Source organism: Rhinichthys klamathensis, unplaced genomic scaffold (assembly GCF_029890125.1).
Source record: "Rhinichthys klamathensis goyatoka isolate OS25496 unplaced genomic scaffold, OSU_Roscu_1.1 h1tg000280l_1, whole genome shotgun sequence".
NCBI lineage: Eukaryota > Metazoa > Chordata > Actinopteri > Cypriniformes > Leuciscidae > Rhinichthys > Rhinichthys klamathensis.
Window position 1 is genome coordinate 437425 of NW_026606799.1, and position 15869 is coordinate 453293.

Sequence of the window (15869 nt, forward strand, 5' to 3'; positions counted from 1 at the left end):
TACTAATAACTTAGATTTAATAGCTAATTTAATGGTATCTTTGACACGTTTGTCTCCGACCACCTCCACTGAATAATGCTCAGCAATCTGAAGCAGCTGCTCTTTTGTGCACTTATCCAGGGATTCCTGAGATGGAGCAGTAATAAATGCTTCGACTTCAGACATTTTAAAATTTCCTATGCAGCAAACACGCAAAAACTAAATAAACAAATTTCACTCAGTGATCAGATAGACACCGACGTTCACCCGTGTGGCCAAAGAGAACTAAGCCCCAACGTGGTTCGGAGTTTCCCCACTATCTAACCAGTACAACTAACTAAGCTCCCCCCTAGTCTTCATGTGGCTAGTTGTGGTGGGTACTTACGCACTAGAGACCGCTGGATCAGGAAAGCGACTGGTTAATCAGCAACCCTCCCGAAACCACGGACATGCTCCCAAGCAACAGCTTTTCCCACGTTCACCACAACACTACCCCCCAACAGCTCAACGAACCCAAAGGGGAACGTCGCTACAACCTACACGGGAAAACCTCGCACCACCTGACAAGACCACACAGGCAAACCGGCCAATGTCAACCGGACCAGCTGATCACAGAACGAACCACACGCAAACAACAACTGTTTATTTAAATCCAAACAAACTAGGAGTAAAAATAAATAAATAATAATAAACAAATATAGTAGGCTACTTGCTTACCGACAAAGTCATCTTCAAGTGCGTGTCTCTTCTGTTATCCAAACAATCCCCGCATCTGCCCAGATAAACCAGAGAACAAAGCCCACTGAGCGCGCCGCACGAGCGCTCCGAACAAACTTCGCGCCTACACACTATACTAAGCAACAAACTGGAATACTAAGTAACAACTATAATTTTCCGTAATCTTACCAAACAATCGCGGTACTAACAGGAAAATCACGGCTGGACGAGCCCCCAATTTGTCATGACCCGGCTCAAAGGCCATGACAAATTCAAAGAGGACGCGAAAGATTGCCAAAAGTAAACATTTATTGTAATAACTAAAACAATAAAACTAATAAGTAACAGCAAGTAGCGCGTGTTGGTCAGTGACATCAGTGATGTAAATGTGGATGAGTGACTGTTGCAAAGTTGAGTGTTGAAAAATAAAGGTAACAGAACATAATATAATCAACAACAAAACAAAGATGTGCTGCTGGCAGGAGTGAGACCAGGTCAGAGAGAGCGAGAGATTCAAAAGGCCGGAGTATTTATCTTCCCACAGCATCTAGCGCAGGTGCTCCCAATCTGGCGCTGATACCTTCAAAGACAAAAGGGAAACAGTGAACTGCCCAACACCACACAGCAAAACACCCAACTATGCATGGCCGTCACAATATGCAAAGAGTCAATATTTACAGTGTTGACCTTTCTTCTTCATAACTTCTGCAATTCACTCATGCTGGATATCAGCTTCTGGTCCAAATCTTGACTGATGACAACCTATTCTTATCTTATTAGTCCTTGGAGTTGATCACAATTTGTGGACTTCTGCTTGTTCATATGCCCTTGTGGATCTCTATGGGATTAAGATTCGGGGAGTTGTCTGGTCACTGATCCAAAATTTCAATGTAATGATCTCAGAGTCACTTCATTATCACTCTTGCGTGACAAGAGTCTCAATTATGCTGGGAAATGCACAAATTATCTCTAAATTGGTCCTAGGTGGACATTTTGAAACCATTCTTTATTCTTGGCAGTGTTTTGGGCAGAATTAGACAGCCCACTCCCTTGGAAAAGCAACCCCACACATGAATGGTCTCAGGATTTTTCACTTTTGGCACGACACAGGATTAATGGCGTTCACCTTTTCTTCTCCGGGCAATTGATTTTCCAGATGTCCTAAACATTCCGAAGAGGGCTTCTGCTGTCCAATACTTGTACTTCCCTTCTTGACACCAGGCCATTGTCCAAAAGCCTTTCTTTTCTTTTCTTTTCTTTTCTTTTTTCTTTTTTTTTGGCCAATTAAACTTTTTGCAATTATTTAAAATGCATCTGATCACTCTGCACAATAATCTAGAAACAATGTAAATCAACATCACAACAACTGAAGCAGCAAACTTTGTGAAACACACAATTCCACACAGAATTACAAGTGAATCCCAAGACAGTATAATTAGAATCCAATTTCAGATTGCCAGATTCATCAGCCAATCAAATTGCTTTATTTATTTGTACCAAGTGGGTATGGACTTTCAGATACGTGCGGATCCTGAGTTACACAATCATGTAAGTGACATACTTAATTAGACGGCGAGGGCTCATTTTCACTTAAAATAATCAAAGCTTTTCTTTTTTTGTTTTTTAGTTTTTTAATTTGTTGGTTGAGTAATGCGTTTACTGAAGTTTAAGCAAGGTTGGAATTGGGCCGGTTCACGCAGGTTTTGCATTCCTTTCTTTTTACACTTTGACAGTGGCGCCGCCTCTTGCTGCAACTTCAACGCAAGCGCTGCGTTTTAAAGTCTCCATGAAATAAAAAAGTTTTTGGCTTTTAGTACAAATATGTTAGCCTTCTGTTATCTAAGTTAGTGTGCTCCAAAGAAAAAGACAAAATTCTCAATTAGAAGATTAAGCAACATACAGTCTCTCACTTCTGCCAATATAGATCAATGATTTTGATGACATCACTCGGCACTTCAGCTTCTCATCAGATTTTCTGTCCTATCAAATACTCTCTAGAATCTAAGCGACCCGCCCCCTACATTATAATGCTGAAGCTGCGGCTAAAATCAGTCATTTGCTCACACATTTACTATTTTCGACATGGTGAATGACACAGTGCACTATATAGGGGATAGGGAATGATTCAGGGAATGATAAATATGCTTTCCATTGGATCGACTGAAGTCTGGTTTCACATTAGTGTCTGGTCCGGTCCATACAGTCTGTTCCGGTCCAGAGACACAATAGCACAGAGCGATCATATGCGTGAGTTGGCGCATACCAGAAAACGTATTGGATACATTTAAATTATTCTGCACAGAATGCTATATTTTAAAGCGATTATGAGGAGAAACGGTTAGAGATTCTGGGGAAACTGCTGCTTTACCAAGCTCAACGGAAACGCTATTGGCTATTTTAAAGCTGTTCGACATGTCCCATCCTGTCTTCCTGTTTCTGTAGAAATTCCCTCAACACATTGAATAATGCTGCACGTTTCAAGGCACTTCAGTGGCCCTTTAAGAGTTAAAAGTTTGAACTGAACTGTCTCTGTATTCATGCTAAAAATACTTTCCATCTGTGTTTTCTTCATGAAATATTGGTGAATAGTTGCTTGGATTTGCAATGCATTGATGTCCTCATGTATAGAAGAAACAAGCACATCCTTTTATGCGAGTACAGGACAGTTTGAGACATTAAAAATTCATAACTTTACCATCTGCAGACTGCAGTATGTACTGAACTACACCTTGTTCAAGATGTTGTTTTATTCATGCTGCTTTAACCTGTTGATGCGAGGCAATATTGATTTGTGATGGTTCCTATGTAAATATAGGTCATTCACAGTACAGTGCAATAATAGGCAACACATCTTTCAGTTCTAACACTGCATTCGATAAGTATAGGCTACAAAACAGTTACTCAGCAAGTAGAAAAGAGCTACTCTAAACCAAAGCCGTCTCGCAGTGCATGCGATAAGGCTAGTGCTTATCACAGCTGAGAATATAGAGAAGAGACCTGACTGAAAATGGTCTGTATTTCCAAACTCACAGGAAAATTATCTTTCAGTTCTCTCTTCATTCTTCAGCCCTTGTGATGGCAGGCTTTTGTTCTATTCCCATACAGTTAAACAGCAGTCTTCATCCTAAAGTATAATCACAGAGCTTGTAATGGCTACCTGGGACTGGAAGTAAAAGTATGTAAAGTGTGTTTAAACTGTCAAGAAGTGAGTGAACTTAAATAAAAGAGCCGAGGCCCGAGGGAGTGAAGTTAAGGTGGGAGAGAGAATGGGCCGTCCCTCATAAATAAAAGGCTTTCTATTTGTGAGACATTTGTCCAATAGCAAATGTGTGAGGAGTAAAAAAAAAACGTTTCACAAATAATCACAGATGTATGTATTTAAGCGATCCACAGCAACTTAAAGGGATAGTTAATGCAAAAATGAAAATGTTTGTTATGTTCCATAGAACACGAAAAGAAAAATGTATTGAATGTACTGAATTTCTCCTTTTGTGATTTACAGATTTTAAAAAAAGTCATACAGGTTTGGAATGACAGGAAGGTAAGGGTGAATTAGCCCTTTAAATCACTTTTTTAATGTTGTAGATTTATCATTATATAAAGTGTTTAGTCACATGGTCCCCAAGATGGAGTAACTTGTCTTATATTCCTCATTCATGTGTGAAATAACAATTAAGATCCATAAATGACTGAAATTAAATTTATGCTTATGAAAATGTGCTCATTCACTTGTGGCAATAGTTATAAAGCTAATTGCGGTATTAACAAAGTAATATTACAAGAGTGTTAGCCTGAGGGAAAATACATTCATCCTTTTTATCATGACGCTTTGGGATTTTGATAAGATGTGCAATCATCAACAGAGTTTGAGAGAGCGTAGAATTTTATTAATTTTTTGCAGGCACTGTTTTATTACTCACAGTGTTCAGAGCTTCAAAAACATAATGAACATGCAAATAGCACGAAGATTAGCACTTACAGAAGACACGACAACAACACCTAGATTGAGCGGAGAGCAGAGCGCACAGAGATGAACGGTGGGAGCCATAGTCACGTTCAGACACATGCACACGCTCACACAGATGCATGAAGGTCACTGAATTGTATTATTAAAGGTCTGAAACAGATTGTGTTTAATAGACAATCTTGTCATAATCTATTTATATACACAAATATAAATAGATTTTCTGTCTGTATATTTGTATTTGTACTATCATCTGGCTGTTGCTCTTGTTGCATTAGTCTGAAACTGTGAGACTGTCATTAAGAAAGACAATTTACAGAATATATTAAGCTACAGGGTACAACACAGTACATAACAGATGTTCAAAAAGGTAGACAACAGAGCCGTCTGTGATCAAGATAACATCTAGCAAAAGACAAACCACATGGGAGCATTAATAAATAAAACAAGCAAAAGCACCGAAAGCACAACTTTTGAGAGTCGGGTCAAGACACGGCACTTTTGCTCACGCGCTCTGTTCATCTGTTTCTCAAATCGAATAGGACTCTGAGATCAGATTAAACCTAATTTAAGACAAATCCATATGGCTGTTTTAGACTATTACCAATAGAGAAGGCATCCATGGTTTGTGTTATGAAGACTGTATACGTTTTCAAATGCTTTCGTTTTGGTACTCTGTGTGATGGGTCTGTCTAAAGCTCTTCTGCTGAAGAAAGTCCATCAGACCGGTTTCCAAATATGGGTTGATTAGCCGTAGGAGCTCAGATGAGTCATGCAATTACGCTCATAGAAATATAGCCATTCGCAAGGAGATGTCTTCAATGCGCAAGAGAGTGATGAACTCTAATTTGTACTAAAGGACACTGAACATTTGTGCATTGTAAAGGCTGCTCTGTTCCTTTTGTTCGATATATAAAAATACACATGAACCCTAGGAAATCTTGAGCACATTGGCATTTCTTTGCGCCATCTAGACACAAAGAGACAGCTTGTTAGTTTAAGACAAGAACATTTCACAGTATTATTAGGCAAATTCCAGGTAAATGGCTTCTGGGTTATTCTTGAGCAAAATAAAAATTCTATTCACGTAACCTTCAGATATCTATGCTTTGGTTTGATTAGTACTCAGCAGAATGCAGGTAATTCACACAGAAATGTTGCTACTTTAAGTTAAAAACAGAGATATTAACACATGTAAATATTAGTTTTCTGACAAGTAGCTAGCTATAAATTAGTATCCGAAGCACCTAATATATCATATCTACTTTTCATTGCAAATAATAATATTATGCTTCAGCCAGAGAGTTAATAACCTGAAGTTAACATAGTTGCATTAGTGATGCTAATACTGCAGTTCAAAAAAGCTGCAGATATTTTGGCGGATATTCAAGAGATCATTTTAAACTAGGCAATGTACATGAGATCTGTTTGATATGGCCTGTGTAGCTGGTGAAACTCTTAACATTTCCTTCTCAAAAACTGATATCGCTGATTATATTCAGTTGGCATCAGTGCAGAATCACTGTCCTTCTAAGATTCAGATCCTGCAATAAATCACATCTCATGTACAACTAAAGACACATTAAGTATTAATACATCCAACTCAAGCCTCACATGTTCCCTTTTCTCAAAGATTTATGCCGCCAGCTTTAGCAGATGGAGATTTACAGATGATTTGCAAATATTACTAGAACTGAGTCCCTCTCCAACTTGCCCAGCATCTCTAAAGATACAGATATCCAATCCAGTAGACAAGATTGAAGAGGCCAAAGGCGGTTGGGAAGAATATTCGGGAGTAGGAGTCAATTTTGGAGACATGGACATGCATTCTGTTCTCACGCCAAGCTCCGGAGCGACAATCATCAAAGCAGCAGAAGAAACTGGCGCAGTCTTTCCCGTCCAGACATTCATACGCATAATCATCATCGTCGAGGTAGGGAGCAATATTGTTCATCTGCAGCAGAGATGTCCCTGGTCTGATGTCAACCGGTTTCTACACGGGAACAGCAAGGTCACAAAAGCTTCATTGCTAAAACAGTGTGCAGTACAAAAGCAAATGCCATAGCGGCTGCACAGAACACTCAATAAACTGCAAACAAAAGTATGTGAACTATTCTAAGGTCTGACCTGTGAAAAAGTTAGTCAGCTTCTTAGTACTATAATTGCATTACATATCATACACATCAGCTAGGTGCTTAATGACTTGTTCTGTGTTCTAAGTAACATAGTTTAATATTTTGTCATTTGATCATCCTTGTGTGACTTTATATTTATTTTATTTTTAATATAATGAAAGTAAAAATAACCAAACGTGGTGAATTCAAATGATAGATTTGTGTGAGGAACAGACCAGATTTATGTCATAATTCACAGAAAATTCCTTAGCTTGTTCATGTGAGAAGTAGCAGTGAACCATTCTTGTGAATCGTATCTTTGTAATGACTTGGTTCATCCATTTCACACAAGTGGTTTATGTGATTCACTGATTTAATGATCGTTTCAGTTCATCACACAAAATGTAGCATATGGCTTCACAAGCTTTATCAAGTTTTATGGACAACTTTTATGGAGATCCTTCATTCTTAAAAATAAAGGTTCTTTCCTGGCATCTGTGGTTCCATGAAGAACCTTAAACATCCATAGAACCTTTTCATTGCGCAAAAGTTTCTTTATAGTGGAAGATTATTCAAATGTTCTTCACACAAAGAAAAAAACTGTTCACTGAAAGGTTCTTTATGGAACCAAAATTGATTCCTCATTGCGAAAAGCCCCTTTTGGAACCTTTATTTGTAAGAGTGTTTTAGAAGCTTAAAAGCTCATATTCCCATTAGTTGTAATAGAAAACAGCCATCAGCACATTATTCAGAAATTCAATTCTTTTTGTTTTCCTCAGAAATTAATGCATATTTTGAATGACATGACCTGGCCCTTTAAAAACAAATGAAGTTCATTCACCTGTGCATGGCTTGATTTGGTCTTCTTTTTCGGTCGATTGCTTGTGAAATAATGTAGAGTCCCATATTCCATAAGAGCAGCAAAGGTGAAGATGAAGCAGACAGACACAAATAGATCCATGGCTGTCACGTACGACACCTTCGGCAGGGACTTCCTCGAGATGGTGCTTAGGGTTGTCATGGTAAGCACAGTTGTGATACCTATGCCAATCATGATGCACAGTAATTGAGCACCCCATTGAAGCATTTCCTTTTCATTTTAACATACATTTGTATTCATTCTGAGGCTTTTTGAAATTACCTAAAGATGTTCTGGCAGGTACAGCATCCTTGTTAATCCAGAAAGAGACCCAGGACAAAACCACAATCATACTGCAGGGGATGTAGGTCTGGATGGTGAAGTAGCCCATTCTCCGGCTCAGGTCAAAGAAAATAGTCATAACCACGTATTCTCCTGTTAATAATAATAACAACCGCTCGTGTTTTAATAATAAGAATGGTTAATATTATCATGAATTCACATAATATAAAACATACTATGTACTTACTGTAGTAATGACACTGACTAACTGGGTAATAACTAGGTACTAACCCTGAACCTACCCCTAAACCTTAACTTAAAACATGTAATTACCTTACATTACTCAGTACTTTTGTGGGTAAGTACACTGTAAGTACATTGAAAGTGCACGTACTGTAAAATAAAGTGCAACCAAATTCGTTTAATCTTTCCAAATATACTATTATTACCTAATAACAATACGATCAATAATAACTGCTTGTGTATTGGTCTTGTTATTACTATTGATTACTGTAAATCTACTGTTATTAATGATAATAAATATTTTTTTTAATATGTGCTCATTTATTGATGTTATTATCATTAACATTTACTTCAGATCTACTATTATTATTAATCGTATTATTTATTCTGTATGTTCATACCAGACTGAGTGTTTGCAACATCAGAAGTGTTCCGTAGGCCCACAAAGGCAAATTGGTAAAGCCTCCAGAAGCGCTGGTCTGCAACTTCAACTGAACGACGCTGCCATCTATACTGGATCTCATTCTTTGGATACCCATCTGCAAATGAAAAAAAAGCACATCCACCAGATTGCATGTGACCTTTCATTTCAGTATGCAAATGACAAATTTACAATGATAGCAGAATGGCATTGAGTAGCACTCAGTGATTGTAAAGCGCGGCATGCCCTTCCCATGCCCACAGTGGATGATGACAAATGAGAAGCTGAAGCATGGTGCTAATAAAGGAATGAGGAGTGACGTAGACAGAGAAGAGGAGAGAGGGGTTGGAGAGAGGTCTGGAGAAGGATGGATTCTGTCCTCACTCATTCCAAGGTTGGAGGATGGTAGCTGCTACAGGCCAGCTGTAATGTTAAGGTTTGTTTGGCCGATATTGGCAATGCATGGTTGGTTGACAGAGGCAATGTGTGGGGATTGGCTGCCTGGCGGCACTCAGGACAGGACTGAGGCTGAGTGACAAATTGACATAAGAATTTAACACCTACAGCTTGAAAACTCCAGAGGGCACGAATGTTCATCCATGGGAAAGTTATGCAGCTTAAGGTAGCATTCCGCATTAATAGTCAACCTAACAAAAAAGAATAATAGACAATAGCAAAACAAACAAAAAATGTTGATTGTGACATTTTTGAGGCTTTGATATTTGTACTCTATGACATCAGAGATCAAACCCTCTTTCTGATTTAACAGTCCCTGACATAAATATGTGAATCAGATGTAATGGCTTAAACGTGCTGCAACAGACAGCGGGTGTAATTCCATACAAAAGCAAATGTTACAGGAACAGAAATACGAGGACACAAACAGCATTCACTCGGCTCACAATGTTAACCGTAGACATACCTTAGAGTATACATTACTCTTCCATTGTTCCAGAGCCGAAGAAGGCGATTCGGTGTCGTGATCCAGTGGGCGTCAGATTTACGTGAGTTGCGGAAAAACGTGTCCGGGATCCAGATTTTTCCCACCATGTTGCTGTTGAGCATGAGGACTTTCATTGAGCTGTTAAATTTGAGTCTGCTGTCGTACCACGTCTGAGCAAAGAAGATGTCGATGGTGTACTCCTAAAAAAGTAAAAAGCCTTACAGTTGCTTTTGTAACTGTGAAATTATGTGTCTATTGCTTGTGACTGAGTATGATGGTTGTGAAAATGGATCTAAACAGTTTGTTTACAGCTCTGAACATAATGTAGTATTATATATTTCTGTGCTCACCATATTGATGGGATCTACCGGGCCTATGCTGTTCACGTACACTGCCGCCTCAATCACAGTCGGTCTCACTAGAATACAATTTCAAATACAAATATATTCAAATTACACAATCATAACTTTCAAATGAACATAAAAAGATAAAAATACGTTACAATATCAAAAAAACAGTGTAATAATGCATTTATTTTAAATAATTTATTGAAAAATATTTATAATATACAGCATGAATTCAGCATGCTTGCTGTTCCTCTTTTTCCTTTCTCTTTCTGCATCACTTAGTGTGGACTATCGAATAATGTTAACCAATAGCCAAAAAGCTATTTTTAGCAAACTCGCATTTAGTCTGGCTCTGTCCTAACATGTAACCATCCAAATCTATTCCCAATCAGTGGATAAAATCACATTTTCTCACTGAATATTCTGCTTCACTCAGAAATACGCCACCTTCCAGAAGTGAAATGGGCAGCAACAAACGCAATTCACATTTCCAATAACAGCCACACAAATTACTCAAAGCTGCCTGAATCTTCTTAATACGTGCGGGTTTCTGTCGCAGGGAATCCAGTCAAAGAGACATGACAAATAACACAAACACTGCTAGTTCACCTGCAATCATTCAGCACTTGCTCTGCACTGATTAACTGAGTTCTTCTCATACTTACACTCTCTCTCTCTCTCTATCTCAGACACATGAAACACAGATAAAGAAGGAAGATCAATAGTGATTTGGGTCTATTGTACCCAAACACCACTGAGATAAACCCTCTTAAATAATTGAGCTTTAGTCAGCTGCGTCGCTTCCAGAACACTGACGTACTGAGAATAAAGTGATTTGTACAGCTCTGGTGTAGAGAAAAACATCAGCATAATCCTAAAGCCAAACTACTCTTCATTTCATACTGCAAAAATGCTGATGGTCTCTTAAAAATGATGATTACATAATTCTACTCAGAGGGTTTAATTGTCACAGAGTGTTCCTCTTCATTAGGATTTATAATAACGATGCCATTATCTTATAATTATTAACATTTTGCAGTTACCCTTTAAGCTGTAACAGTGTGTTTGAGGGTCATAAACAGGCCTAGACAGAATCTTCAGGAATTTTGCCAATTTTTGGGCATAGATTCTGTGTGGGCCTGGATAAGCATGCAACCTTTTCCAAACAATGACTTGCCTCCGATATCTGGTCTCAGTTTGTTGTCATAACCTTGCAATAATTTGTTTAGGATAAGGGTGACGTCGCTCTCGTAGACTTTTGGTGATAAAACCCATGTTTTATTGATGGGGACATCCTCATAATCTTCCTCCTCTGCTTTGCTTGGGCCAAATGCCATGCTGAAACAAACAGAGGGAATATAAGTAGACAGACAGCTGAGAGGTAAATAATAGAGCAATATTCCATTTAAAATAGAGAAGAGTTAAAAGAGCAGTCAGTTTAAATTAGGAGCTTAAAATCTAAAGAGCGAGAGACTGATTTAAAGAGCTAAATATGACAGGCAGAGTGAGAAAGAGAGAATTTGATGAGTTTTATGGGAAGAACATATAAAAGAAGTCATCAGTGACTGTAAATGTATGAGAGCGCGAGAGTTTTTTAAATGAGCACAGTGCTGGAGATACAAAGAGGAGGTTCTAATAAAAGAATGGCGTGATTAATGAAGATGTGTTCTGGCACTGGAGGGAGGAAACAGCTGAAGGTGAGGGGTTTAAATTATCACCCAACTCTCTCTCACTCGCTCTCTTGCAGTATATGGTGTGTAAGAGCTTCTAAATGTATTCTCTGGTGCATTATCTGTAGGAACACAACAGACATATCGGGTATCATTTCTAACTGAGATGTGCACCAATCCCGTGGACGTGAATTGTCTAGACTGGGTCTCCTCTGATGTCACAACTTCATCAATATGTTTCAGCCACCTGGGTATTTGAAAAACATTCAAAACAAGATTCGGTCCCACTTTATATTAGGTGTATTTAACTACAATGTATATAGTTACGTAAAAAATTAAGGTGTTAGTCAGTGTTCTTGCGTTCATGTTGTATTGCAAAACTCTTTTGCCGCTATTAAGGTGGTATACAGGTACGGTAAGGGACAGGTTTTGTGTTATGGTTAGGTTTAGTTAATGGGTAAGGGAAGGGTCAAAAGTGTATAGATGTAATTAGAAAGATCAATTACAGCTGTAATTGCTGCAGGCATTTTTAATTAATTAATAAGTACGATGCAAAATCATATCAAAATGATTAATTTAAATGTTAGTGCATACTGTACTATAAGTTAAAGGCACTTAATATAAAGCCTGTCTCAAGTTTCAAATGTCTTCATGCCTGTTATTCTGTAAAAGAAAATAGTTTAAACAGTAGATTTAGTGTGCTTGTTCAGTTGTGTGTAGTGTACTGTCATTCATCTAGATGTACTAAAATTGATTAAAATGTGTTCACATCTGATCTGAATGGTCTAAATATGTTTACTCAAAAAGTACCCAGACAAACCAGTGAATGTGATTTATATATTTGAGTTTTGTTTATAGAAAAAAATTTACATTCCCATACACAGACAGAAAAATCAATATGAAGAATCCCTGTGGATGAGACCCGTGGGTGTAGAGAATGTAGGTTATTGATCCCTGTAGGAAGAGCGCTGAGTAGTTAATGGAAAATACAGACAGAATGTTTTCCTCAAATGCAGAGTTTCATATTGTCTGGACACAATAGTAGCCTCTGAATGACCTTTGTGAGCCTCTGAGACATGCTCTAAAAACCCTGACAAATGTGCAGTTAAGACAAAGGCCTAAATAAAACAAAACAAAAAGCATTTTCTGCCATAGATGAAACACTTTGGTTATTGTTAGTCACTTTTTAAGATGAGTAAATGAGAGGAATGTAATCTTACAAACCAAGTATTTATTCTATTAAGCATTTGCACATTTTCATATCTTTGAATACCTTAAATGAGCTGCCAAAAATCAGCTGAAGGAAACCAAAGTAGTTGGTGTAATTGTGGACTACAATTTATGCATAACATTTAGCTACATTTACAATGGAGAAATTGTGACATAACCTTCCAATCTGACTACATGATGATGCAAAACCTAATAGTGTGTGAGCAATGTAGTTTGGGGTGTTGTTTGTTGAATTGCAGCTGAATATCCTCAAGGTTGTTTGTAGACTGACATTGCTCGTCCTCGCTAAAAAGACATCAACACGAATGCTCTAAGCAAAACTGTCACTTACAATCAATATTAATAGTATCAAATGTGTTCAGAGTAGGCTACAAAAACTGCACGTGTCGTGATTGACAGTTATTTGCAGAAATGTTTCAAGGTGGATGTGCTACAAGGAAAACGTAAAACTAAATCGTTCTGCAGCAGAATCACGCCTAAGTGTTGTCGGTCAAGGGCTATTTTTGTAGTCATACTGATTGCACCCCTTGTTTCTTTTGCCCCCTCTGAACCAAAAACTTACCAGACTCCAAGCAGACCGGGCAACAGCCAAACCAGTGCTTCTTTTCTCTGGCGGCGATGCAGCAGAACCATCGTGCGAACGCTCGGTTTATAACCAAACAATCTCCGAAATGAATTAGAGCGATCAAAGCTTTGAGAGATTCAAGCGATTAGTAAAACGATAATTGAGAGGCAACGTATGCTGTCAGCTGTTGTCTAGTCAACAGCATAGAGCTGGAGCCTGGTCTCACTGTCAGGCAAGCAGCAGACGCGGTGTGGATGTGAATGGTGAATGCGGGATTTCGCTGATTGCGGCACCGCTGCGTTCCTCCATCGTTCTGCTGAGCGATACGCTCTCAGTGTTCCGGGAATTATTAGAAACTGCCTCTAGGAAAAGAGCTGACTGCTCTACCTCAGAGAATTCACATCAAGCGGTGATTTATGAGACCTTTACTTAGTTTTGCTGTTGTTGGGGATTAATAAAGTGGCAAATGCTACAATTTCAGGGGCTGCACCAAGATGTGCAAAGTGACCATCTTAACCCTAGAATGAATAAATGGGGTAAAACTTACATGGAAGCCTGTAATGTAATGTGTGTGCGTGTGTGTTCAGTGAGCTTTTTAAAGGAATTTCTGTCAGTAATTTCGTGTCAATTTCCTGTAGAATCTTTTGGCTCCCATAATTAGTCAACTCATCTTAAAGACGGTAAACAAACCACTAGTTTGTTGTTGTATAGGCTACTACTATTTTTAATCACTTAATAATGTACGATAAAGTGATTAAAATAGCAATAGTAGCCTAGCCTATGCTTTGTCAATGTAGGCTTTATCTCATTCTCAACTGGAAGAGCTCGAGCAACGTACTGTTGCTATGGTTACCTCAGACAAACGCGACATCTCTTTACGAGCATAATGGCGTTTTATCCAGTTGAATGATAAAAAAACATTGACAACCAATCAAAATCCATCCTGCTGTAACAAGTTTGAGCATTTAAAGTGACAGACAAACACGCGCTTAGAATAAACAGAATATTGCTTCTTTAATTCTTTATCGTTCGGTTAACTTCTTTATCGTTCTTGGTGTGAACGGGCCTTTATAGACTAATTGGAGAGAAGGGGTCAGAATTTGGATTGTTAGAATAATATTTTGTATTATTGGGAAAAATATTTCCATTCTCTTACATGTTTTATTGTTAGGCTATTTTTTTTTTTATTCTTATGAAACAAAGGAATTAATTTGGCCTCATTCAGACAAACTGTCAAATTCTGGACCAAGCTGACTGACTGACTGAATGTAAAAATGCAGAAAGGTTTCTTTTAGGGTGTGGGTTAGTGTGAGGTTTTTATACCAAGCTGTATAAAAACAATAGAAATGTATTTCCCCATTTAGGTAGCTCCTTGTTCTGGAAGGTATTCATCTCCTGATATACTACGGTATATAGGCACGGGCTGGCTGTTCATTCATTATTGTCAACACCGAGCTCCACAAAGAAGAGCAGAAAGAGACACAGATTGCCTGAACCTCATCCTCATAATAATTCCCTCTTCTCATTTCCATCACAACATATTCTGAACCTAATAATTACAAATGCCATTCAAAATGTTTGAAATGTCAGACCTTCAGATTTTCAGAAAGTCACATGACTTTGGTTTCAACAGTTCATAGTAAAAATCTATATAATGATGTGTTCAAATAAATTATTTTGTAGGTTTATTATTTCAGTTTATATTTGATCCTACATTTCTCACAAAACGTGCTGGAATGCTCTGTTTCAGCCCCTCTTCATGGCTACTTTATATTCAGATGTGCTCTGATGCTCTGAATGGAAGAAATCTGTATTATTATGTCAGCCATTAACATTCTGAGAGAAAATTATGTGGATCTGAGACGTGCCTGAGATTTTCTCTGCTGGACTACACACACACACACACACACACACACACACACACACAATAACCGCAGGCTAGCTTAATATAACAGTGAAATAATAATTTATTATCTATGTATATTACAGTTTTAAATAAACTTTACTTTCCAATCCACTTGATTAATCCCTTAATATTTGTAGTGGTATAAAGTTTTGATATAGGTTTTAAACCGGTAAATCCAAAAGCCCTCTTCTGCTGAATTAGCATGGCCACACTACTACTAAAATCTGTTTTATACCTTTAACACAATAGACACAATTGACCTTTAAAACTCTTCCCAGCTTTGCAATGGCATTGAATAATGTCAGAGTTTTTGAAGATCCAAGAAGCACATCCATCCATCATAAAAGTAATCTATATGACTCAGTGGGTTACTAAATGCCTTCTAAAGTGAAGCGATGGGTTTACAGAAAGATATAAATATTAGGGCTGTGTATCACCAACAATGTCACGATACGATACGTATCACGATACTAAAGCCACGATACGATCACGATATGGATCAATTTGGAATTTAAATTTCTTTTGAGCTGAGTTTAGTAACAGTAATATCTGCTTATTGAATAACCAGTGTTATAACAGTTGTGAAAACTGAAAAACAATGAGTTAAATGAATAAAAAAGCTTAGAATG

The 15869-nt window shown here is 37.9% G+C and overlaps 2 protein-coding genes across 2 annotated transcripts in view; one reads left to right on the forward strand and one right to left on the reverse strand.

The window, feature by feature from the left end:
• Window positions 1-15869, forward strand: part of npm3 (nucleophosmin/nucleoplasmin, 3) — a 165737-nt gene that overhangs the window by 24020 nt on the left and 125848 nt on the right. The gene's annotated exons all lie outside the window — the stretch shown is intronic.
• gabrg1 (gamma-aminobutyric acid type A receptor subunit gamma1) lies at window positions 6233-13754 on the reverse strand. The gene is made up of 9 exons (XM_056269069.1): window positions 13332-13754; window positions 11047-11207; window positions 9873-9940; window positions 9502-9722; window positions 9144-9226; window positions 8560-8697; window positions 7916-8068; window positions 7616-7815; window positions 6233-6653 (listed from the first exon to the last, which is right to left on the reverse strand). Exons 1-9 carry the CDS (start codon window positions 13400-13402, stop codon window positions 6384-6386), a joined length of 1365 nt encoding a protein of 454 aa, XP_056125044.1. The 5' UTR covers window positions 13403-13754; the 3' UTR covers window positions 6233-6383.

What these genes read in the sequence shown, in the direction of transcription:
- gabrg1 (XM_056269069.1), bottom strand. Translation starts at nt 13,402, where the DNA reads ATGGTTCTGCTGCATCGCCGCCAGAGAAAAGAAGCACTGGTTTGGCTG. An exon ending in CGGTAGATCCCATCAATATG is followed by an intron (nt 9,723 to 9,872) that starts GTGAGCACAGAA and finishes TTACTTTTTTAG; the next exon opens with GAGTACACCATCGACATCTT. An exon ending in CCCTCTGGAGTTTTCAAGCT is followed by an intron (nt 8,698 to 9,143) that starts GTAGGTGTTAAA and finishes TTTCATTTGCAG; the next exon opens with ATGGGTATCCAAAGAATGAG.